At 34.2% G+C, this 22,331-nt stretch overlaps 11 protein-coding genes and 2 non-coding genes across 13 annotated transcripts; 6 read left to right on the top strand and 7 right to left on the bottom strand.

Annotated features, from left to right (window-relative positions):
• Positions 1-1,671: 1,671 nt before the first annotated feature.
• NAEGRDRAFT_46085 (uncharacterized protein) lies at positions 1,672-2,577 on the top strand (the record flags this gene model as incomplete). The annotated part of the gene is made up of 1 exon (XM_002681694.1): positions 1,672-2,577. One exon carries the CDS (start codon positions 1,672-1,674, stop codon positions 2,575-2,577), a length of 906 nt encoding a protein of 301 aa, XP_002681740.1.
• NAEGRDRAFT_78244 (gluconolactonase) lies at positions 2,547-4,219 on the bottom strand (the record flags this gene model as incomplete). The annotated part of the gene is made up of 2 exons (XM_002681545.1): positions 2,547-2,586; positions 2,667-4,219. 2 exons carry the CDS (start codon positions 4,217-4,219, stop codon positions 2,580-2,582), a joined length of 1,560 nt encoding a protein of 519 aa, XP_002681591.1. The 3' UTR covers positions 2,547-2,579.
• Positions 4,220-4,477: 258 nt separating this feature from the next.
• Positions 4,478-5,260, bottom strand: NAEGRDRAFT_62888 (uncharacterized protein; the record flags this gene model as incomplete). The annotated part of the gene is made up of 1 exon (XM_002681544.1): positions 4,478-5,260. One exon carries the CDS (start codon positions 5,258-5,260, stop codon positions 4,478-4,480), a length of 783 nt encoding a protein of 260 aa, XP_002681590.1.
• A 128-nt stretch (positions 5,261-5,388) lies between these two features.
• NAEGRDRAFT_30458 (uncharacterized protein) lies at positions 5,389-6,039 on the top strand (the record flags this gene model as incomplete). Its single annotated transcript, XM_002681693.1, has 1 exon — positions 5,389-6,039. One exon carries the CDS (start codon positions 5,389-5,391, stop codon positions 6,037-6,039), a length of 651 nt encoding a protein of 216 aa, XP_002681739.1.
• A 51-nt stretch (positions 6,040-6,090) lies between these two features.
• NAEGRDRAFT_62886 (ARF/SAR family small GTPase) lies at positions 6,091-6,890 on the bottom strand (the record flags this gene model as incomplete). Its single annotated transcript, XM_002681543.1, has 4 exons — positions 6,091-6,412; positions 6,466-6,581; positions 6,633-6,719; positions 6,801-6,890. The coding sequence occupies 4 exons, from the start codon at positions 6,888-6,890 to the stop codon at positions 6,091-6,093; spliced, it is 615 nt and encodes a 204-aa protein (XP_002681589.1).
• A 221-nt stretch (positions 6,891-7,111) lies between these two features.
• On the top strand, positions 7,112-7,182 carry NAEGRDRAFT_t73. Its single transcript has one exon. It is a non-coding gene; the product is annotated as a tRNA-Gln (tRNA).
• A 494-nt stretch (positions 7,183-7,676) lies between these two features.
• On the bottom strand, positions 7,677-7,747 carry NAEGRDRAFT_t65. Its single transcript has one exon. It is a non-coding gene; the product is annotated as a tRNA-Gln (tRNA).
• A 491-nt stretch (positions 7,748-8,238) lies between these two features.
• Positions 8,239-8,697, top strand: NAEGRDRAFT_30460 (uncharacterized protein; the record flags this gene model as incomplete). The annotated part of the gene is made up of 1 exon (XM_002681692.1): positions 8,239-8,697. A coding segment is annotated over one exon (459 nt), but the record flags the coding sequence as incomplete, so codon positions are not given.
• A 726-nt stretch (positions 8,698-9,423) lies between these two features.
• Positions 9,424-14,952, top strand: NAEGRDRAFT_46082 (uncharacterized protein; the record flags this gene model as incomplete). The annotated part of the gene is made up of 4 exons (XM_002681691.1): positions 9,424-9,621; positions 9,685-11,824; positions 12,337-13,086; positions 14,522-14,952. 4 exons carry the CDS (start codon positions 9,424-9,426, stop codon positions 14,950-14,952), a joined length of 3,519 nt encoding a protein of 1,172 aa, XP_002681737.1.
• A 55-nt stretch (positions 14,953-15,007) lies between these two features.
• NAEGRDRAFT_30514 (uncharacterized protein) lies at positions 15,008-15,683 on the bottom strand (the record flags this gene model as incomplete). Its single annotated transcript, XM_002681542.1, has 3 exons — positions 15,008-15,144; positions 15,243-15,501; positions 15,555-15,683. The coding sequence occupies 3 exons, from the start codon at positions 15,681-15,683 to the stop codon at positions 15,008-15,010; spliced, it is 525 nt and encodes a 174-aa protein (XP_002681588.1).
• Positions 15,684-16,090: 407 nt separating this feature from the next.
• Positions 16,091-17,723, bottom strand: NAEGRDRAFT_62881 (squalene monooxygenase; the record flags this gene model as incomplete). Its single annotated transcript, XM_002681541.1, has 3 exons — positions 16,091-16,858; positions 16,912-17,218; positions 17,269-17,723. The coding sequence occupies 3 exons, from the start codon at positions 17,721-17,723 to the stop codon at positions 16,091-16,093; spliced, it is 1,530 nt and encodes a 509-aa protein (XP_002681587.1).
• Positions 17,724-18,121: 398 nt separating this feature from the next.
• Positions 18,122-20,227, bottom strand: NAEGRDRAFT_78243 (squalene monooxygenase). Its single transcript, XM_002681540.1, has 2 exons — positions 19,377-20,227; positions 18,122-19,328 (listed from the first exon to the last, which is right to left on the bottom strand). The coding sequence occupies exons 1-2, from the start codon at positions 20,039-20,041 to the stop codon at positions 18,170-18,172; spliced, it is 1,824 nt and encodes a 607-aa protein (XP_002681586.1). The 5' UTR covers positions 20,042-20,227; the 3' UTR covers positions 18,122-18,169.
• Positions 20,228-21,045: 818 nt separating this feature from the next.
• Positions 21,046-22,194, top strand: NAEGRDRAFT_62879 (uncharacterized protein; the record flags this gene model as incomplete). The annotated part of the gene is made up of 1 exon (XM_002681690.1): positions 21,046-22,194. The coding sequence occupies one exon, from the start codon at positions 21,046-21,048 to the stop codon at positions 22,192-22,194; it is 1,149 nt and encodes a 382-aa protein (XP_002681736.1).
• Between the last annotated feature and the right edge of the window lie 137 nt (positions 22,195-22,331).

Raw genomic sequence — 22,331 nt, 5'->3', positions numbered from 1 at the left:
TTGTTGTCCCAAAACCTGAGTAGAACTGTTCACAATCTTGGAAGAATATTGCTTTCTTTCACTTCTAGATACGAGTTTAAAAGATTGGAGAACCTTCTTAAAAACTTGTAATTCCTCATTTTGAATATCATTTGGAATGGATGAATTGACAAATGTTGAAACCAAAATGTCGCCTGTTGTGAGAGGAGTGAAATATTTTTCAACAAATCTTCTTTCTTGCTTATCTTCATTGTGTTGATATTCGTAACTAAATGTGAAACTTTCTGGAACGAGGTCAGTTGATTTAACACCTTGTAAAACACTAAAAGTATAACAGTTAGCAGAATTTTGATCAAAATCACCTTCAGTTCTATTCAATGCCTCATTAGCAACAGTTTCAATTGTAGATGTACCTGTTCTAAAAACTTGAAAATCAAAGTACAATTGTTTAGATTGTTGTTGAGTAATATCTGTTGATGAAAACTTGGCATGTGAAGGAGTATAGGTAGTTAAAGAATATTCTCTCTTTTGTACAACTTGATATGGAAATGGAATATCGAATAGGATTGAATTTTCATTCATTTGTAATTCATAAACAAATGTTGAACCATTTTCAGGGAATTTAAAATTGTTCAAAAACTTGTAAAATACCAATAAATTCTTATCACCACTCAAACTCTCAGTCAAGTATGTGAAAATATAAGTACATGATTGAAGTGAAACTGTAACAATATAATGACGAGTCATTTGAATTCTACCATAACTTGTATATTGAACTAGACTCTTCTTGGCATTCAATGAATTTGACACTTGACAGTCCTTTAACACTTCAATTTCACAATAATCTGAAATTGCATATGATGACATTAACTTTTTAAATGTTTCCGTGTGAATTTCCTCATGAGGTGATGATGAACTTTTCTGTGTAAAATCTACTCGAATCTGATCCATTACACTATCATCGGCATCTTCCTGATTAAACCATGGTGATATTTCTGTTGGTGAAATTAATTTTAATGTTCCTGATGCCATACAATCCAACTTCCAGGTATTTGGATATAAAAATTCAAAATTAGGTTGCAAAGATGTTAATGTACTAATCCATTGTGTTAAATCAAGTGGTGATGGATCATCATTTTCTTCTATATGATGTTGTTGTTGTTGCTGTTTAGTGGTACTCATTTCTGTCAAGTAATTAAAAAGTTTAATAGTAATTGTTATTCGTATTCGTTGCAACAAAAGTAAATTTTAAAAAAAATTTAGTGTTGATGATGAAAAAACTTACCAAAATATTTTGGAATTTGTTTGTGTTGTTATTATTGGTGTGGAAACAAGTGTGAGTTTTGGATATCGTTGATGATGGAGAGGAAACTTGTTGACCAATATTTTTTTTTAAAAATGTCAACTCGTCAATGACAGCTGTTAAAGTTGTTGTGATGATGGAAAAGTTGTTGTGCGATGGGGACAGCAGGCATTGAGCTATTTTACCAACAAACACTCCAATGGATTCTCAACTAGTTTTTTATCAATACTATTGTGCACTAGTATAATATTTAAATACTTTACAATTTATTTAAAAAACTTTTTAATATTACCATTTTGGGCCTTTTCTGGTTGCCTCCAAAAAAATATTAAACACAAAAAAAAATCATTTTTAAAAAATTTTCCATTTTTTTCAACAAAGAAAACAAAATGATGAATCGTCGTGCATTGAGTGTTGTTGCCTCCGCTTTGGTCAACAAGTCATCTCGTAGTAGAATGGGGGCAGCAGCCACTTCCTTGTTCTCCTCCTCATCCTCTTCCTCCTTCAATAATACAACACCAGCAGCAACATTTGGATGTTTGAGTGTTCCGAGCACAAGGTATTATAGTCGTAAATCACACATGAAAACAGCCATGTATTTGGAAACTTATTTACATGAAGCTTTTATTTCTAGTATTGATGAATTGGCAGTCTCTGTCAATGGAAAGGATGCTCATACTATTAATTGGCATGAATTCCACGCAAAGTTTGAAGCTTTAAAGGCTTCTTTGAAGGCACAATCTAAGCTTGAAGATCTTGGTTGGGTTCCTGCTATTCATGAATTTATTTCAACAAGTGGAAAGGAACATAAGGATTTGCAATTACTTTCCGATTTAAAGTCAAGCCACATTTTGGAACATCAAGCTATTAATCATATTGAACATATTATCAAACATCATCAACATCATCAAGGACCAACCCACAACAAGATGGATGAATTGAAGAATCACCTCGCTGAATTGAGAAAGGTTGTTGAAGATCACTTCCAAACCAAGGAAAATATTGTCGTGCCATTATCTGAACAAGTTCTCTCAAAGGAAGACCTTAGAAGTATTCAAGAACAAGCTTTTGCAAAGCTTTTGGAAACAGACCAAAACGCCCATCAAGTTCTTCACTATTATTCATTCTCTAAGAATTCTTTGGATTTGACTGAAGCTATGGTTCGTGAAGTTTTGGCTGCCAGATCTGAAAATAAGACTAAGGCTGATGCCATCTTGACTGAATTCAAGAAGCACATGCCACAAGAAGTTTGGCTTCAAGTTGTTGAAAGAATTCCAGAAGTTAAATCTCTCTAAGTTTATTGCCTAAATATATTATTGGAATTTGAAATATTTGGGAATAAATAGTAATTATTAATGTAAATAATGGTATTAATTATACTTACAATGTTGTATAGGTTTCTTTAGCCTTTTTTCTTCTATTGACAATGGTAACAGAAACTACAATAATAACCAATCCAAGAATCCAAAGACCTAACAAGGTACCGATAGTTGCCCATTCCTTAGCTCCCAATTCCAAGTGAGCTTGTTCACATCCATTCACATAAGATGAAGCTCCAATAAACTTTCTATGAATGAAAAAGTTTGGCTTGTCGAAATCAGTGATAAATCCTTGAACATAGTCACACAAATTGTTTGTAACAAAGTACATGTATCCATCATTGGAAATACCAATAGTATCAGGCCAGACAAGTTCATTTTGGTGAGTAATGGTGATATTCTTCAAAGAGTCAACCATGTATTCTCTCAATTTGAAATCAGAGATTTTGGTCTTTCCTTCTAAAACATCAGCAAGACCTTCCTCACTCACTTCATAAATTGTGTTATTTTCAATAGCAGTAATATAAAATGTGGAATCAGAAGAAATAGCAAAACCATCACTAGATGAAATCTTGTCACCATAATTGACAATCTTATCGTGAACCAAGGTTGTGTTTGGTGGATACATCAATAACAAGTTGGCATCAATACCATACAAAGTTCTAGAGGTCAATGGAGTCCAATACAATCTATTGTAATCACAACTGAGAGCAATGCCATCGACACCAGTTTTCATTGGTTCATTTTGGAGACATTTCTTACCATTAACATCAAGCCATGCGCTTTGGTCAACTTGAACTTGAGGCAATCCATCAAACCATCTCTTAACTTTCAAATCATCAATATCAATAACTAAAATACCAGGTTGTGGACGAATGGTTGGATCCTTATTTGGATTATCAATTGGAATACCACTGTCACTAATAAAGGCAATATTTTGGTCAGAATCAACGACAATATCATTCAAGAATGAGTTGGTTGGTGATGCTTCCTCTGGTGTGAAATGATATTTAGCAATGAGTTCATTCTTTTCCAAATCCCACACAACCAATTTAATACTTTCCTTTTCAGCAGCTTTTCCAGCAACTTTTCCTTGATCCAAGATCCACATTCTTTGTTGACCATCAATTTCAAATCCTAAAACACTTTGAAGACCAAAGGTTGCGTTATTGACATTATTCCATTCCCAACTTGGAAATGGTTCAAGAATTGGTTGACCATTTTCTCCCTTTACAATCTTTGCCAATGTTGCTGGGATCTTTGGTGATTTCCAACGAGGCATTGACACGTAAATATCTCCATTAGCATCAACTTTGACACCTGCCAAAGCAACAAGCTTGTAAATTTCATCTTTCATATATTCTTGACGTTGTTCTTCTGATGTAAAATTAAAATTAACAAAATTAAAAGCGTGAACCAATTCTACAGGTGATGAAGTATATTCCTGCTGTGTTGGAGAACCATTAACTCTCAACTTATTCGTGCTCATCACAAATGCTACCAGCACAATAAATACAAAATTTAATAAATTAATTCCGAGAATTTTGCTGCTCTTCCTCATCATATTGTTGGAAAATGAATTTTTAGGTGTGAAATTGTAGAGGGGAGGATTTTGCATTTTTTTTCGGTGTTTTGTGTGTGGAGTTGTGAGGATGTGAAAATCACACGACCTTCGAGAGATTTCAATAAAAATCGAAGAAAAGATCTTGTTTGGATCTGTGTTAGAGATTTTTACAATTTTCAAATGGGTGACAGTAATAGTTGGAGGGGAGGGGTGATAAATTCAAAATGTTGGTTGAGTAGGTAAAACATTATTTACGGAGTCCATTGGAATGTAGTTATCTTTTCATCTCCAAATATATTGGAATGGAAATAATTAGTTGATTGTTAAAAAGGGAGTGGAGGAGTGAAGTTCGAACGGAATAATTGCATTTTGGTTCATAAAGTTAATAATGGATAATTGGTTGCATTCACGCACTCCACCTCCAATTAATAAGGTCATTACAGTTTGGTGTTGATTAATCTCTTTTAGGTGTTTAAGAAATTGGTCAACTTGAGAATTATTGGATTCTAGAGCTGCAGTAATTTTGCCTTTCAAGTCTGTGTAAGCAAAACATAAACTAGTAAGGATTCTATTAATTCCAAACTGTAAAAGAATATCGAGAGATTCTGCAGGATGTGTCAGTAAATCAAAAGCCTTATGGAATGTAATATTGAAATGTCCATTATTCTCTTGAATTGTTTCGCACAATTCTTTCAATATTTCAGTATCAATAATAATTCCACCATTCTCCTTCTTGATGCATCCAATAACAAATCCCTCAATTTTAAATCTTGACTTTTCCACTGCATGAAGATCAATTAATTTCCTGCACATTCTAATTTGCTCTTTCATTATTTGTAAATCATTCGAATCATAGCAGAATGTGTCGAGAATATTTGAATCCCTCTTGATAGGTCTAATCATTACATGAATGGGAATCACTTCATTATCATCACTTCTCCTCAAAACATCCCTCATAAATTCCTCAATCAATTCTTCACTCGGAGTAAAGCCTTCCAAAGCCAAATCGGAACACAACTCTAATCGTTTAGCACCATTCAAACAAGCTTGCACTCCCTTCTCATAACTATCAATACAAACTTCTAGTATTGTCATATTTAAATCAATCTGTTCAATTAATTCGCAAGCCAAATATATTTAATTAATATTGAAAGGCTTTCATGTGGTGATGACGAAAGCAAAAAAGCTGGCGACTTGTGATTTTTATTTTTAAATTTTAAAAAATGGCTGGACAAACAACAACTTCATCATCAATAGTATTAATCGCTGCTGTCCTGCTGCTGATTTGTATTTTGCGAGTTGATGCTTTTCAATTTGATTTAAAGGCTAGAGATTATGTTTGTTTCCGTGAAGAAATTGTTACTACTTTTGATGTTTATGGAGAATATGAGGTTGGTGCTGGATATTCACAAAAGATTGATTTTAAAGTGACTGACCCAAGAGGAAATATTGTTTTGGAAAGAAAGAATATTAAAAAAGGAGATCTTAGTTTTGTAGCTAAAGAAGGAGGAGAATATTCATTCTGTTTCTACAATAGAATGAGTTCTAAAGCTACTTATCATGATGGAATGCGTCGTCGTATTACTTTTGATATCTTAACCGGAACAGATACTTTTGATTATGAACAATTGGCAAGAAAGGAACATTTGAAGCCAATCGAAGTTAATCTTAGAATGATGGAAGATATTGTTCACTCAATCTATGCTGAATACGTTTATTTCAGAGAAAGAGAAGGTGCCATGAGATACACCACTGAAACTATTAATCAACGTATCACATACATGGGTATTTTCTTCTTCATCTTTATGGCTGGTTTTGCTTTTGGACAAATCTACTACCTCCGATCATACTTTATCAAGAAGAAATTAATTTAAATTGGAAAATTTAATTAAATTATAGTAATACATTAAATTAGAATTGTATAATTAATTTAAGCCATCGGATTTTTGAACTTGCTGATTAGAAACAATGATCTGCCTTTCAGCTTCTTTCTTTGCTCTTACAAAAGTTGCTGCTGAATTAATTAACCATCTGAATGATTCTTCTATTCCTGTTCCTTCTTTACCTGAGGTTCCTTCGATTTTCCATTCTCTATTGCTTCCTTCCAAGCTTAAAATGTTGTGTATCTGTGCAAGGGATACTTTCTTTTGTTCGACATCAATCTTGTTTGCACAGACTAGTATTGGCACTCCATGCAGTGCTTTATTCGAAAGTAAATCATGCAGTTCATCCCTCGCTACACACAACCTGAATTCAACAATATAAATTGAAGGTCAATTGGTATTTTCATAATTCCTTACCTCTTTGTATCCGTAATATCCACCACAAACATTATTCCTTCTAAATTTTCGAAAAAGTACTTCCACATTGATCTGTACTTTCCAGCTCCACTCAAATCAAATAATCTACATAAAAACTAGTAAGATAGAATTAATTGGTTCATCACTTCCTCATTTTGAAAACCTACCCCATTCCTACTAAATTCCTCCAGGCTGTAACCAGCTGTGGGTATTATATTTTCCTTCTGTTCCGATGTCGACTTTAAATGATTCACCTGTTGTATTGAATAATTCATTAACAATTTGTTTGAATATTTCCTTAATACAAAATTGTTCTAGTTAATTTATCAACATACTAATGTACTCTTTCCAGATCCTTCCAATCCACAAACAATTAAATTTAATCGTTTCCTCTTAATCCCGAGCTTTTCAAAAAATCCAACCATTTTTCTGATTGACAATAGAGATTAACGGTTTAGCAATTTTTTTTTAAATTTCCCGCCAACTTTCTACAACTTGCGTTCTAGTCAATTGTTACATTCTTTTCTTACATATTATTTAAGGAGGCGAGGATTGGTTGTGGAGAATGGTAGTCGCTGACTTGGGTGATCTTTCCTTAATTGAAGGGTATTTAAGTAGTTTGGGGTTCTAACATAATTAATGTGCTCGTCTCGTGGTGTAATGGTAGCATAGTGGACTTTGAATCCATTGACGGAGGTTCGATTCCTCCCGAGACGGTAAACGTGGCGAGCCTCTGAAATTTTGTTTAAAAAGGGTAGCGGATGGGCTGGTTAGTTTTGCTAAATTTAATCCATTAGATGGATTTTGTAAATAGTGTTATTTACATCAAAGAAACTCTTGGAATGAGAATTAATTGATAAATTATAATGGATAATTTAGGTACAATAATAAAGTGGTAAGGGGCTTAATATTTGAAACTGCTTTTAGAAATGGACTTCAATTTTTTCAGGTGAAAAAACCTATTTTCAATCCTTTATTACAAACGAAATGGCCTTATAAGCAATTGAAAATAAATTGTCATAATCTTTAAAACAATTTAATATGAGAAATGATTTAGAAATTGCCTTTAAAGCTGTCAATAAGCAAATGTATACCAATAAAATACACAAACATATGAAAGGACCTCAATAATTAAAAAATATACAATCATTTTCATTATTTGAAATATCTAAAGCATAGTTCAACAAAATTTCAGGGGCTCGCCACGTTTACCGTCTCGGGAGGAATCGAACCTCCGTCAATGGATTCAAAGTCCACTATGCTACCATTACACCACGAGACGAGCACATTAATTTATCTTAGTACTTCACTCTCCTTAAATACATAGTTAAAAACCTATTCCTTCCTTCATGAAACTTAAAAATTAATTGATTATTATTTATCAATTACTCATCCATAAAAATCTGTAATACTCAACTACTTTACAAAAATGTTTTTTGTTGTTCAATACTTTACATTTTTTTTGTAATAAATTAAATTTCTAAAAAAATGAATCCAAACGATCAATCACCATCTTCCACACCCAATTCTCAAGATGAAGATGGTAACAATCAAAATCAATTAAATACCAATAATAATAACAATTCCGATAATCAACAATCTTTCACCACATCAACAATTGATCCAATTTTATTACCAACTTCCGATGAGGAAAATCAAATCATTCTCTCAATCATTTCATCCATCACACGAGCTATTGATTTTCGATATAGAGTTTTGAATTTTGCGAATATGCAGATAAGCGACAAGATTTTGAATATTGTGGAAATTTCAATGCAGGATTACATTAAAATTGATCAACACTTGAATGCAATTTGGGAGCTGAATGTTGGACAGAATGTGTTGAGTGCTGTTCCGAATTGTTTATCAATATTTTCGAGGGTTGAACGTTTGTTGTTGAATGATAATCAAATTCAGGAAATTAAGAAGGAGGAAAGTTGGAAGAATTTGTATAATTGTCGATTAATTTCGTTGGATAATAATTTGATCAGTGCATTGCCACTACAGGGAAATCCATTTCCTGTGCATTCATTGTCTAGATTGATACTTTCGAATAACCAATTGAGTTCTTTACCGAGTTATATAGGAGAATGTGTTAATTTAGTGGAATTGGATGTTTCTGGGAATCAATTAATTACTGTTCCAAGAGAATTGGAAAATTGTAAACGATTAATGAGATTATACTTGCAGAATAATCCAATATTTTGTTTGCCATTCGAGTTGCAAAATCTACTAAAATTGAGAACTTTTAGAATTAACACTATAACTATTAATGAAAGATTATATAGAAACATGTATTCGAGACATGATACCACACTATTAGAGTTGGCCAAGAGATTTATAGTCAATTCTGATCATGCACTATGTGCTGGTCACTGCTGCAAAATGAATTTACCACCAACAACTACGCAAAAGCATAATAGTTCAATAATAGAAGATTTAATGGACCAGGATTTGAGCATACCTTTGGAAGTTCAACCAACATCCACTATCTCATTTGGAGCTCCAACATATCACGAACATTCATCAAAGGGAATGAATTTCGATTTGTTGAAATCACATTACAAAAATACAATGCCTAAACATATTCATGAAGATTTGATGGATCATAATAGATTGAGGCCATGCTCTCACTGTAATACCTTAATGTCACCCAAGTCAGGAATTCACTTTATTGCTCTTTTGAAATTGCCAAAATTCAGTTCCAATCAAATAGAAAATATTCCTCACTTTTGCAGAGCTTGCTGTGAAGAGTGCTTTGAGATGATTTCTAACAAATTAGTGTAATCGAGTTTTACAAATTGACCTGAAATTCATCAGGATCTACTCATGAATTAATTCCGAAACTAACACAACTCTTAGCCAAGGCTTTGAATTTTTGGCGCGTATTTGCTGTAGAATAATTGCCTCCCAAACTCTAAAAACACTTTCAAAAAAAACAAAACGATTGTGTCAACTATGAACGTAAGTAATCTCAAATTTTTGATCGACTCAATCAAGCCTAAAATCAAGATTGAGGAAATTTTACATGCATCACCCTCAAAAGCCTGTGCTCTTCTGGAGGAATTTTACAAGGACAATGAAGAGTTGACTGAACAGGATACTTCTTCATTCGATAGGAAACAAGCCGAAAGGCTTTGTGATTTATTACACAAAGTAAGTAACATTCATCATCGGATCTTTCAACAATAACTACTATGGCTTGTCACGATAATGTAGGAATGTGAGAAGGAAATTATCAGAGTGGAAAATGTCAAGATCCTACTTCGTCTCATGATGAATTTGTCAGATCGGAATGAGGCTTGTTCCAGTCTCTTATCTGTTGATAGTTTCGTCTCTGTCATGTACGATTTGTTTATCAGATTTGAACTCTTCTTTGAGAAGATTACATCAGAACAGGAAGAAACTGCTTCAGAGGCTAGAATCCGAGATAGTTGGGAGAAGCTATTCTGTAACTATTTGTGTACTACTCACTCCTTCTTTGAAAGTTCGAATGCAAAGCTCTTGTTCGGAGAGAAATTCATTCCAGCCTTAGTGAGAGTGATTTCAAAGCCTAAGAAGTATGATGTATTTGTGAGGAGACATTCAGCTGAGAACATCAATCAATTGGTGAAACACTCTAAGGAAAACAAGTTGGTCCTACTCAACTCTCCATCATTGATGACAACTTTGGCAGAGAGCCTTATGGAAGCAGGTGACTATGGATTGCAAGCTAACATCACTGAGATTCTATTCAGATTGACTTCATGGAATAATTCTACAGAGAGTGCAATTCGATCAATTTTCCAATGCTTTGGTGATGCAACAGACAAGATTGTTGTCATTTTCAATAATATCAAGGGTGATGATGCTTTTGTGGAGAGTATTAGATCATTTGTTGTGGAAATGAATGAACAAATATCCGAAGATAAGAGAACTGTCTATTCTATCAAGACTGAGAAGATGAAGATGGGTGCTTATGAATGTTTCCCTGGGTGGGTTGATTTTGGTACTCGTTCAATGAGCTGTTTCATTACTCAACCAGGAGATGATATCAAAGACATTGTTGATTTTGAATACACAAACATTAGAACATTGAGACTTTCCTACAAACAACGTCAACTAGTTCTCCAGTTATTCAACGAGTTGGACGGATATGAAGCATACTATGACGCAACAGATGATTCTCAAATAATTGGTATTGATATGACTAAGGAATCTTTACAATTAATTAAGAAGACAATTTCTGGTTTGATTTCTGCCTGCAGAGAGAAGAACAAACAAAAAGAGGAGCTCATCAATCAACCACCAATCCCAGAGATTGCTAAGCCTAATCCAACCAAAGAGGTAACAAGAAAGGTTTCTACCTCCATCATTCCACTAAAGGCTACTCAAAGTCAAGAGCTTACTCCACCAACAAAAGTAGAAGCAGTGCAAATGGAAAAGAAACAGGAGGAGGAAACTAAGCAAGAAAAGTCATCAAGCGATAAAAACACTACCTCCAAGAAAAAGGATGACAAGGAAACTAACTCTAGAAAGAAAAAGCCAACCACACGTTCAACATCCAAGAAGACAGAAAAGACCAAAGCAACTAAAAAGAGCTCCTCTTCCTCAAAGAAAAAGTCAAAAGAGATGGAAGAAAAGAAAATGGATGTAGAGCAACCAATTAGCTCACGGATTGGTGATTTATTAGAACAAGTTGTAAACTCACCAGACAAATCCAAAACACCATGTGATGGTATCTCAACCATAGCAACTATGGACGTGAATGAAAAGTTTTCTGATTGGGGAACATTCCTTAATGCACCTCTTCCTGATATGATCTCAACCAACAGCACTACTGTTTCAGTGTTCGAAGACTCTGACTCTCATTCCTCCAAATCTCCACTCGTAGAGAGAAGACTGTTCGATGATCCTAGTGGTATTGATACAACCTTTGGAGGGCTCAACCTTGATGAGACTTTTTATATTCAACCAACTCCAAAATCCAAGAAGGGAACCAAGAGAAAGCACTGCGAAGACAATGAAAGCGATGATTTCTCAAGTGAGGTTACTGCCATGATGTCAACCATAATTAAGAAACAACAAGAGAAAAAGAAGAGAAAGCTAGAGAGCATGAAAAAGACAACCTTGGAAAATATCAAAAAGATGGTGGCAGAGACAAAGAAAAAGAGGTTGAAGGAAAGAGAATCTCTTGCTGCTTTACACAAACAGACCGTATTGGAAGTTGAGGAGTCCATGATGAATTTGGCTAAAAAGATGAAGAATTCGTATACCAAATTTCAACAAGAAATATCCTCTCAAATTCAAAAGCATCAAGAACTGAATTCCAAGCTTAAACAACTTAAAGAAAATCATCAAGAGAAATTATCAATGCTCAGTAAGTATTAACCTATTGACATTTCACAATTTAATTTAACTTTATTAGAAACTAAGGATATGGCAGAATGTGCTCAGCTAGAGAAAAAGATTAAAAGTGAAATTTCTCAACTCAAAAAGTATGCAGAAGGAATGCATGGAAGCACTGACTACTCTGAAAAGGAAAAGCAATTGAAAGCTCTAATGGCCCAACTCTTAAACATCTAACTCATCATCTTGTAAATATTAACTTTCTCATTTGATTACAATAAAAAATGTCTCTACATTATTTAAAGTGGCACGAACAGGAATTAATTTTAGAGAAGGTTCTTTCCTATCTCTCTCCTTGCGATCTGTTTTGTGTTCATCATGAATCTCCAAAACAAGTTGATGAATTTGATGGCTGCCGATTAGTAAATCGTCTCTTTAATCAGACATTAATACATTCCGAATTTTGTCAATATTACTTTGAACATGTATTTTGTATATCAAGGAATGAAGAAAATAGGTTCAACATTAGATCCTCCTCATTAGTTTCATTATTGGATAATTTTGATTATGGTCCTTATGAACAATTTATGGGAGTCAAAAGGGGAAGAACGGAAGAAGATCCGATGGAAAATAACGAACCAATTCAAGCACTCGAATCTTTGGCATTTGTAGGGATGCTCGGAAATTGTATTGGATTGAAGTGGAAGAATGGAGTTCATAGGAAATTATTGACTTGTGTGGCAAATTTACAATCGAAGGAGAAGGGGAATATTAAGGCAATCAAGCCAAGACTGAAACAATTGAACGAATGGTTGGATATTGAAAAGAGAATGAAATTACAAAAATTCTTAACCAAGCTGAAAATGACAAGATTCATGACAATGAGCTTTGGATTGTCTAGATCTGTAATATTAACTTTTAGAGATGATGGACTTCCTATATTTATTAGAAATTGCTCTCAACAAACCCTTCGTTTCAATAATATTGAAGTAATCAAAAGTGGACAAATTAATCGTGATTTCAGTCTCAATTTATTAGAAAACGAGAAGGAAGAAACTGCCTTTATTGATTTGTTTTGGAAAGGACTATTTCTCAACAACTTGGCTCAATTTCAAAATTATGTTCCACCTCCTAAAAGTGGTCTCTCTCTCTACATTCAGGAAAGGTTGAGCACAAACACGTTTTCTGATCAAAATGAACAACACCAATTTATTAAGCAGGTTCAAATGAATTGGTTAGAAAATCGAGAAATAGATAAGGAAAAGTTTATTAAAAGAGCAAAAGAACTCAGAGGTAATTACAAACTAATGCTTAAGAATATCCCTTTCATCATTAGTTTATAAGAGAGATGATTTCCCTAATTGACTGAATTAATGAGTAAAAAAAATGTTCACAACACCTCCTAGCCCATCTTTTGCTACTTCAGATAGTAATGAAGAGCAACAGCAACCACCACAACAATTTTACCCAATTTCATGTATCAAATGTAAAACCAATCACAAAAAGGTAAATTCTTCATTCCGAAATAATTAAATTTATTAATTATAATTAGTGTGACAAGAAATTACCTGCCTGTTCCTATTGCTCCACAAGGGGAATTACTTGTTCCGTACGTTTATTTAAATTCTTTTTGAAGTAAACATTTTGAATGATGATGAAAATTCAGTATGAACCAAGGAAAGGAAGAAAATCAAATTTGTTGGATAATTCAAAGAGAAAGAAGAGGAAAATTAGTCCCGAATGGAAAGGTGTTCTCCTCCCTGATGGTATGATATTGGTAAACTTTTATTTTGATATATTAGCGAATGGGTGTCCTATTCTATCGAGAGAAAAGTTTTCCCACTTTACAATGAATGGTCTAGAGTTGTGTTTACAAGTGGAGGAGACTGAATTATTGGAATTTAATGAGTTGATTAAATCAGAGGAAGAAATGAAGGGTCTATTGGTTTGGTATTCGGCTCTGCTTTCACTGTATTATCAATTCAATGCTGATAGTGAACTAGCAGAGCTTGCTGCTGGTTTATGTGAAAAACAAATTCACAAATATTCATTCCAGTGCTTTGATAATATGTATTATGCTGCGGGGTGTTGTGCTCTTAGTTTATATTTAAGAGCATCTTGTCAAGAGGAGAAGACAAGATTTTATAGACATTATGCTGATTTATACTTTTTGAAAAGAAAGGATGATATGGAAATAGTCGACATATTTGAGAGAAATTTTCATCAATCATACTTGTTCTTGTCCTATGTGAGTGATAATGATTCTGTGGGAGATTTTACTGCACTTATTTCGGCATTAGTCAATTTTTGTAAAATACTGCAAGGTAAATCGATTCAAGATTTTATAATGCCTGAAGTTTGGAATTATTTGAAAAATAGTCAACCTGATTCTTCCAATTACTTGATTTTCAAATATTTATTAGAAAGCGTAGTTGGTTTTGCAAATCAACTAAAGATGAGTGTGGTGATTGATACCAACATGAAGGATCAATCATGCATATCAAAGAATTATATGGATCTTGATAACTTGGTGAGAAATATTATTAGTGATGGCTTTAGGTTAATGTTCTTTATGAAGATTCCTCAAATTTCTGGAGAATCCTTAATTGAGGAAACTGCACTGAGAATTACACTCCTAACTGAGAATGATCTTTTCAAGTATGTAATCTATCTCTTTGATATCAGTTTTATATTCAAAAACAACTTAGATTTGCCTATCCTTTCACAGATGTAGGAATAAGAAAAGCATGTGAATTTCATTTGAATCTTTGTAAGGAAATTGAGGAGAAAAGACGTGATAGAAAGTCATCCATTCGAACATCATCTGGAAAAACTATTTCATTTGATAATTTTGCATTACTGGAAAAAGATTTGAAAGCCCTCGAATCATTAGGAGCGAGATTCAAAAATGTCTACAAAAGTAACAAGCAATTAATTGAGGAATGTAGTGAAATTCTAAAAAGACAAATTGTCATGTCTGATCCATTTCCAACAGTTGTTTCGTCGACTGATTTTATAGAAACACATGTGGATTGGAATCAAGAAAATCAGGATACTTTTCTATCTTCAGTAATAGAGTTCATAAACTCCATGACAGAGAATGATCAATCAACCTCCAAATCATCAAATGGAATTTCACCAGATATTTGGGATTTATAGAATTTCCTACACCCTTAATATATTTATTTATTCACCATTAATTCCTCCACTTGAATTACAATTGATTGAGTGGTGTTATTTGATTTCTTTCAACCTTTCCTGGATAATGATTGAAATCTTCTGCAATCACATCAGCTCTATATGGATTTCTCTTAATTTTCTTTTGTAACATGTAAATACCATACAATAATGCTTCCTAAATGAATGTTAATTCACTTATTTAATACTTTAATACTCACAGCAGCTATCATTCCATTTAGTATTCTATAATTGAACTAACAATTACTTACTTGGAGGACAACCAGGAACATAAACATCCACAGGAACTATCTGATCAGCACCTCTCACAACATGATACGAATAATGATAATATCCACCACCATTCGCACAAGATCCCATTGAAATTGAATACTTTGGTTCAGACATTTGATCCCAAACTTTACGAAGTGCTGGTGCCATCTTATTTGTCAAAGTGCCAGCAATAATCATGGCATCAGATTGACGAGGAGTTGGTCTGTAAAAGATACCCATTCTTTCAATATCATATCTCTTTTTAACACCAATCAACATTGAAGAATGTGTAACATGATCAATAAACTTACAGATGCTGAGGTGTGCATCATTTCTACTGCACAACAGGCCAAGCCAAAGGAAACTGGCCACAATGAACTGGTACGAGCCCAGGCGTAAAGATCATGAATTGGTGCTTTTAGAAATTCAGCTTTTGCCATTTTGTTTTTTGTTATAAATTGTTTGGAAATGTTGTCTTGTTAAATTAAGGGAAATAGAATCCGGTCCGGGTTTTCGAAATGGCGGGAAAGTTTCGCTCATATTTCAATTCCCGGTATTGAATATGCGTCTTTAGAATAATCAATGAAATCCATTGTCAACAACTAAGGAGATTGGTATTAGATAAACTACAGTTATATAATAATATAGACGTTGATTCCATTCATCAGTTAACTCATGAATGCTGTGTAGAATGAGTTCTACAGTTTCCACCCCCCAAGCACTAATACCATAACAATAAAGACCTTTCCAAAGGACAAGAGATTCTCTAGAACAACAAATAATGTAAGTATTTCAGATTTATTCATAATTGTTGAGGCACACGAGTGAGCAGATAAGACCATTACAGCTACTTGATCGGTGCAGTTCTCTTCCAAAAGAATCGAGGAAACACACAAGATAATAAACGTTCCTCAGCAATTAGTGGAGCAATGAGAGTAGTAGCACCAGTTATCATCTTCAAACTCTTATATAAACTTCCAAATATACCCAAAATACCTCCTTCCTTAATGAGATCAACTGAACCCAGTAAGGCAACAGAAAAGAAATGAAATAAAAGGCCATATGGTGAATGCCACAAACCACTCAATAATGACAATGGACCAGTTTGACAAAAGCTTCCCCTTTGTAAGTACCTAAAAACAGCTCTACGCAATAAGGAAACTGTGTCATCTTTGTGTATTGTTTTCTCTTGATCATTTCTTACTACTGTTAATGAAGGAGCAAGAATCGAATACAAAGCATTTGCAAGAATATTAATTGTGGATGCAACTTTTTTCCTATTTGAATAGAATGATTGAATGGCTTCATCAACTTCAGAAACACAGTTCAAATCCTTAATTTGAATAATGGCCTTAACTAATTCCTTACAATCGGAGAAAGTGACAGTCATACCACCACCAGTGATTGGATGTCTGCAATTCATGGCATCACCAATCAGAACAACTCCCTTCTTGGTGAGTGATTCTGGTGTTTCACCTGGCATTTCACGATTTTGAACAACCTTAATTCTGCTAGCATCAACTTCGGCCTTGAAAGATTCATGTAAATTTTCTGGCAAGTGTGGCATGATATATTCAAGCAAGTATTTGGTCATTTCTTCACCTCTCTTTGGTAACTTATTCGAATCAGGATGTGGAAAGTCGACTAAACATCTCACTGTTAAAGAACTGTTTGGGTAAAGCAAACAGGTCCAGTTGGTAAAACAAAAACGTTTCCGTGATTTGGTTTTGGTAATTTTTCAGCACTGTCAGCAAGTTCCAAACCAATGAATTGAGAAACAACCAATGGCTTATTTCCAAATCTATCAGAACGAACTTGTCTAGTGAATGAACTACCAGCTCCATTGCAAATAATCACAAGTTTGCAAGTGACATCAACAGTTGAATCGTTGTTGTTTTTCTTATACTGAACACCTTCAATCAGACCTGGTGTCTTTTCAATCAATGAAACAACAGTTCTTTCCAATAATGTAGCCCTTTAACATTCGGTTTCATTAAGTTGATATGAAAACTATTTGATACTTACCCATCCTGTTCACAAGCTCTTCTCAAATTCATAATGAATCTTCCATAGTGGAATGATCTACCTTCTGCTCTTCCTCCCTCAACGATTGGATAAGGCAAATTGACCTGTTCATCATCACCATAGAAAACTTGATAACCAAATACTCTGGCAGCATCAATTCCTTCAAGACAATGTCCAAGTCCCAAATCTTTCAAATGTTGAACACCACCAGGTTGAAGCAATTCACCAATGATACGATCTGGCTCACTCATATCTCTTTCAAGAACCAACACATTCTTTCCAGCCTTAGACAATGCACTTCCCAATGCACAACCACCAATACCACCACCAACAATGACGACATCGTAATCCTTCTTGGCAAAACTTGGTTTTGGTAATGTCAGGAGTTTGTAAAACTTGTTTAATATCCTGTGAATGATTAGGCCAACAAGACCACAACCAGTTATTGTCCACATCTTATGTGAAGTGTGAAACAGTTGAAATAAACTTTCGAGGTGGAACATGTTTGCAATTAGGTGAAAGTTCTGAAAGGTATTTACCATGGAATGATTTGTTTTTTTGAAACCTGTTTGATTGTTGGAATTGTGATTATTAGCTTTTCTTTATTGCTGCTTAAACGGACAATTCGGGAATAGCTTTTGCACGAACCCTTTTCCCACCAAAACAAAACCCGGTTTACAAAGGATTTTAAAATGTGGACTGGTGTGAAAATCACGCAAGGAAACTCCACAACTAATCGAAGAAAATGAAGAGCTATGAAGAGAAAATTTAATTTTATTCAGATACAGTTTGAAAAATAGCTATTGAACTATCCCAATTTCAAAATGATGTGTAAGACTTTTTAATTATTTTTAAGTTAGATTTATTAGGATAAAAACTCGATTATAATGATTTGGGATATTTACTTTTGGTGGTGTGGAAGTGGCTTTCTTCTCCAAATGAAACCAGGGAAAATACAAGATAATAAACGTTCTTCAGCAATAAGTGGAGCAATGAGAGTAGTAGCACCAGTTATCATCTTCAAACTCTTATATATACTTCCAAAGATACCCAAAATACCTCCTTCCTTAATGAGATCAACTGAACCAATAACGGCCACAGAGAAGAAGTGAGCAATGAGACCATATGGTGAATGCCAAATACCACTCAATAATGACAATGGACCAGTTTGACAAATACCACCCTTCTTGAAATATCCGAAAACAGCTCTACGCATAATTGACATGCTGTCATTGTTTGAGAGAGCGTCTGGCTTCTTACCTTCACTCTTATATGCTTCCCAAGATTTGCTTCCAGATGGTGGAGCAAAGATACTGTACAATGCGTTGGCAAGAATGTTAATAGTGCTTGCAACCTTAGATCTGTTAACATAGAATGATTGAATTGCTTCATCAACTTCAGAAACACAGTTCAAATCCTTAATTTGAACAATGGCCTTAACTAATTCCTTACAATCGGAGAATGTGACAGTCATACCACCACCAGTGATTGGATGTCTGCAATTCATGGCATCACCAATCAGAACAACTCCCTTCTTGGTGAGTGATTCTGGTGTTTCACCTGGCATTTCACGATTTTGAACAACCTTAATTCTGCCAGCATCAACTTCAGCTTTGAAAGATTCATGTAAATTTTCTGGCAAGTGTGGCATGATATATTCAAGCAGGTATTTGGCCATTTCTTCGCCTCTCTTTGGTAATTTGTTGGCATCTCCATCAGGGAAATCGATCAAACATCTAACTGTAGTTGTACTATTTGGGTAAAGCAAGCAAGGAGCATCTGGCAAGAGGAATACGTTTCCGTGATTTGGTCTTGGCAACTTGTCAGCAGAAGCAGCAAGTTCCAAACCAATGAATTGAGAAACAACCAATGGCTTGTTACCACTTCCGACCTTATCAGAACGAACTTGTCTAGTGTAAGAGCTACCAGCACCGTTACAGACAACGACGATATTACCAGTAGCTTCAACAGTGGCATCACCTTCCTTATATTGAACACCTTCAATCAAACCTGGTGTCTTTTCAATCAATGAAACAACAGTTCTTTCCAAGATCTTAGCTCTATAAAATATTTCAATCACACTTGTGAAAAAATTAACTGATACTTACCCGTCTTGTTCACAAGCTCTTCTCAAATTCATAATGAATCTACCATAGTGGAATGATCTACCTTCGACCTTTTCACCAACCTTACTGTTGGAATCAGCTGGGTATGGCAAATTGACTTGTTCATCACCATAGAAAACTTGATAACCAAAAACTCTGGCAGCATCAATTCCTTCAAGACAATGTCCGAGTCCCAAATCTTTCAAATGTTGAACACCACCAGGTTGAAGCAATTCACCAATGATACGATCTGGCTCACTCATATCTCTTTCAAGAACCAACACATTCTTTCCAGCCTTAGACAATGCACTTCCCAATGCACAACCACCAATACCACCACCAACAATGACTACATCGTAATCCTTCTTGGCAAAACTTGGTTTTGGTAATGTAAGCATTCTCATAATCTTACTGCAGATCTTATTCAAAATATAAAGAGTGGCACCAACTCCTGTTAAACCAACAGCCATGCTAAGCTTTTCTTGTTGATCTTGTGGAAGGTTAACACCCAGAGTTTGAAGTTGTTTACCAATGACATTGAGAGAAGTGTCAAGGGATTTAGAAAGTGTGGATTGAACATTTTGCAATAATGCTGTGGTAGTGACTGGAGTAGTTGTGGTTGTGGTAGTTGCTGGAGTAGTAACAGCAGCAGTCTTCATTGGAGCCATATTATATTGTGATGAATTATTATCGGGAGTTGAATTCAACTAGTAAACTTGAATATTAGTCTTTGAAAAATTGTGTGTTGTTCCTTTAAAAAATTACGACACAATAATTGTTGATATATTGATATATTGATTGTTGTTGTTATTTGAGATGAACACAAAACTTGTTTTCACAAAGAACCAATTCACTCAAAACAAGCGCGCGTGTTGGAAATTGGTGATTTTTTTTTGATAAAAATGCTTAGCCTTCTTGAATTAGGATTTATTTGGAATATTGTGAGGTCAACGCAGCAAATTGCCCAGCGAAGTCGAGTCGGCTTGCTACCGTTCGCACACCTTATCCAGTGTTTGGTGAATATTTATTATTTAATATATTCGGGCGTTTTTTAAAGGGTGCATTGAGAGTAAAAAGAGGAGATTTCACATGTTTGAGTCTAGTTTTGAAACGAGAGACAAACATACTTTGAAAAAGTCAATAGTAAAGATGTAGTAAAGCAGATATTCAATGACGCTTAAACGATTGGATGTACACACAGATAGCAAGATATCGGAAGTATTCTCCTCGCTCTGTTCTTTGTGTTGGAAATGATTTTGTCGTTGGCTATTATCTACATAGATGTTCAAAAAGACCACAAGCCAATAGAATTCGATGTGCGAAGTTTACAATAGAAACTTACACACAGTTCCACAAAGGTTGAACTATTGAAAGCTTTGTGTGGACACCGAATATTGTCTTTTACTTGAAGAATTTACAGAGATTGTAAAGTATACTAGTTGATGATCATGTTAAATAATATTAACATTAAGGTAACTACCAGAAATGTTGTTTAACAATGTATTGATGGTTTTTATGCTTATTAGGAAGATAAGGATCAAAAATGGTCGTTCAAAACAACACGTTTTTTATATTTGGAGATTGTCCTGAATTCATTTACTGCCAAGATTTTTTGTAACATGATGCAATACTTTAAAGATTGATCAATACTTATTTACTCTTTACAAAAAAAATGTCTCAACAACTTGTATTTAGTGATCATTTCATCCATGATCTGTACGGGAAGCACTCAAAAATTGATGAAAAATTAGAATTTACTCCTCTCGGAAAATTGCATTATATTCAACTTTTATTAAATAATCAAATAGTAGAATCGGAAGAAGAAGCTTCTTCATCACCACAAACAATCGGAATTAATCGTGATGAAAAACATTTAATAATTTTATTACATGGATCATTTCAGACTTGTCATACCTTTGATGATTTTGTAGAGGAATTTTACAATTATTATCAGAAAGAAGAAAATAATTCATTGCAACGACACTCATTGAATAATAGATTTCGATTTGTTTCTGTGGATTTGAGAGGGCACGGAGACTCTGCACACACTCCAAATCAATATAGTATGGATGGATTTGTGGCTGATTTAATCTTGTTTGTGGTAAGATATTTGGAGAAGGAATCATTTGATAGAGTTTCATTTGTTGGTATGAGTTTGGGTGGAATTATTCTCATGAATGCTCTGCTCACCGATAGGAAATCAACTCTTTCATTGAGTGGTGGAATCAATTCGGAAACCTTATCAAGATTTGAGAAAATTTTAGCAAATCATTTGCATTCAATTTCATTAATTGATATTTCTCCTGATCAAATTCCTGTCCATTCAATAATTCCACAAGGAACTCAAAGTGTCTCTCAACAAGTTAAATCCACTCAAACATTTAATACATTTGAGGAATTTTTGGCTTGGGCTCAAAAGTATAATCCAAGGAGAAGTGTTGAGAATTTGACCACTCGATTGAAATACTCCTTGAAATGCAATCCAGAAACAAATTTATGGACATGGAAATATGACACCACTTTTAGTATTGATAATATGGCAGCAAACACTGAAAGAAATTTAAGGGAAGAATTATGGAAAGCCCTCGAAACAAAGCAAGATTATCAAAATGTCAAAGTCTCCATCGTTAGAGGTGCAGACAGCTCTGTAACAACACGAGAACAATTGGAAAGACTATTCAATTTACTCTGTAAAAATTATGAATGTAATTTTATTGAAATTTCCAAAGCTGGTCATTCAGTTCTTGGTGACAATCCCAAAGAATACATTGAAAACTACTTTGCTCAAGTTTTCATTCCTCAAAAAAGATCAAAACATTAAAACATTTAGTTTTTTGAAAACTAATGAATCAAAAAATTTTTCATCATTTCAAATTTTTTACAAGTCGAACAACAGCAAGGCAGGGAAATGATGAATTAAAAATAGAATCACCAACATCAAAAATTTAATACAAAAAA

This window comes from Naegleria gruberi, assembly GCF_000004985.1.
Source record: "Naegleria gruberi genomic scaffold NAEGRscaffold_5, whole genome shotgun sequence".
Taxonomy (NCBI): Eukaryota; Heterolobosea; class Eutetramitea; order Acrasida; family Naegleriidae; genus Naegleria; species Naegleria gruberi.
The sequence above is the reverse complement of the archived record's forward strand: the minus strand, read 5'-3'. Positions and strand labels throughout refer to the sequence as shown.

Coding starts and splice junctions, on each gene's coding strand:
- NAEGRDRAFT_78243 (XM_002681540.1), bottom strand. CDS start 20,041: ATGGCTCCAATGAAGACTGCTGCTGTTACTACTCCAGCAACTACCACA. Junction 19,329..19,376: donor AGAGCTTGTGAACAAGACGG/GTAAGTATCAGT, acceptor AATATTTTATAG/AGCTAAGATCTTGGAAAGAA.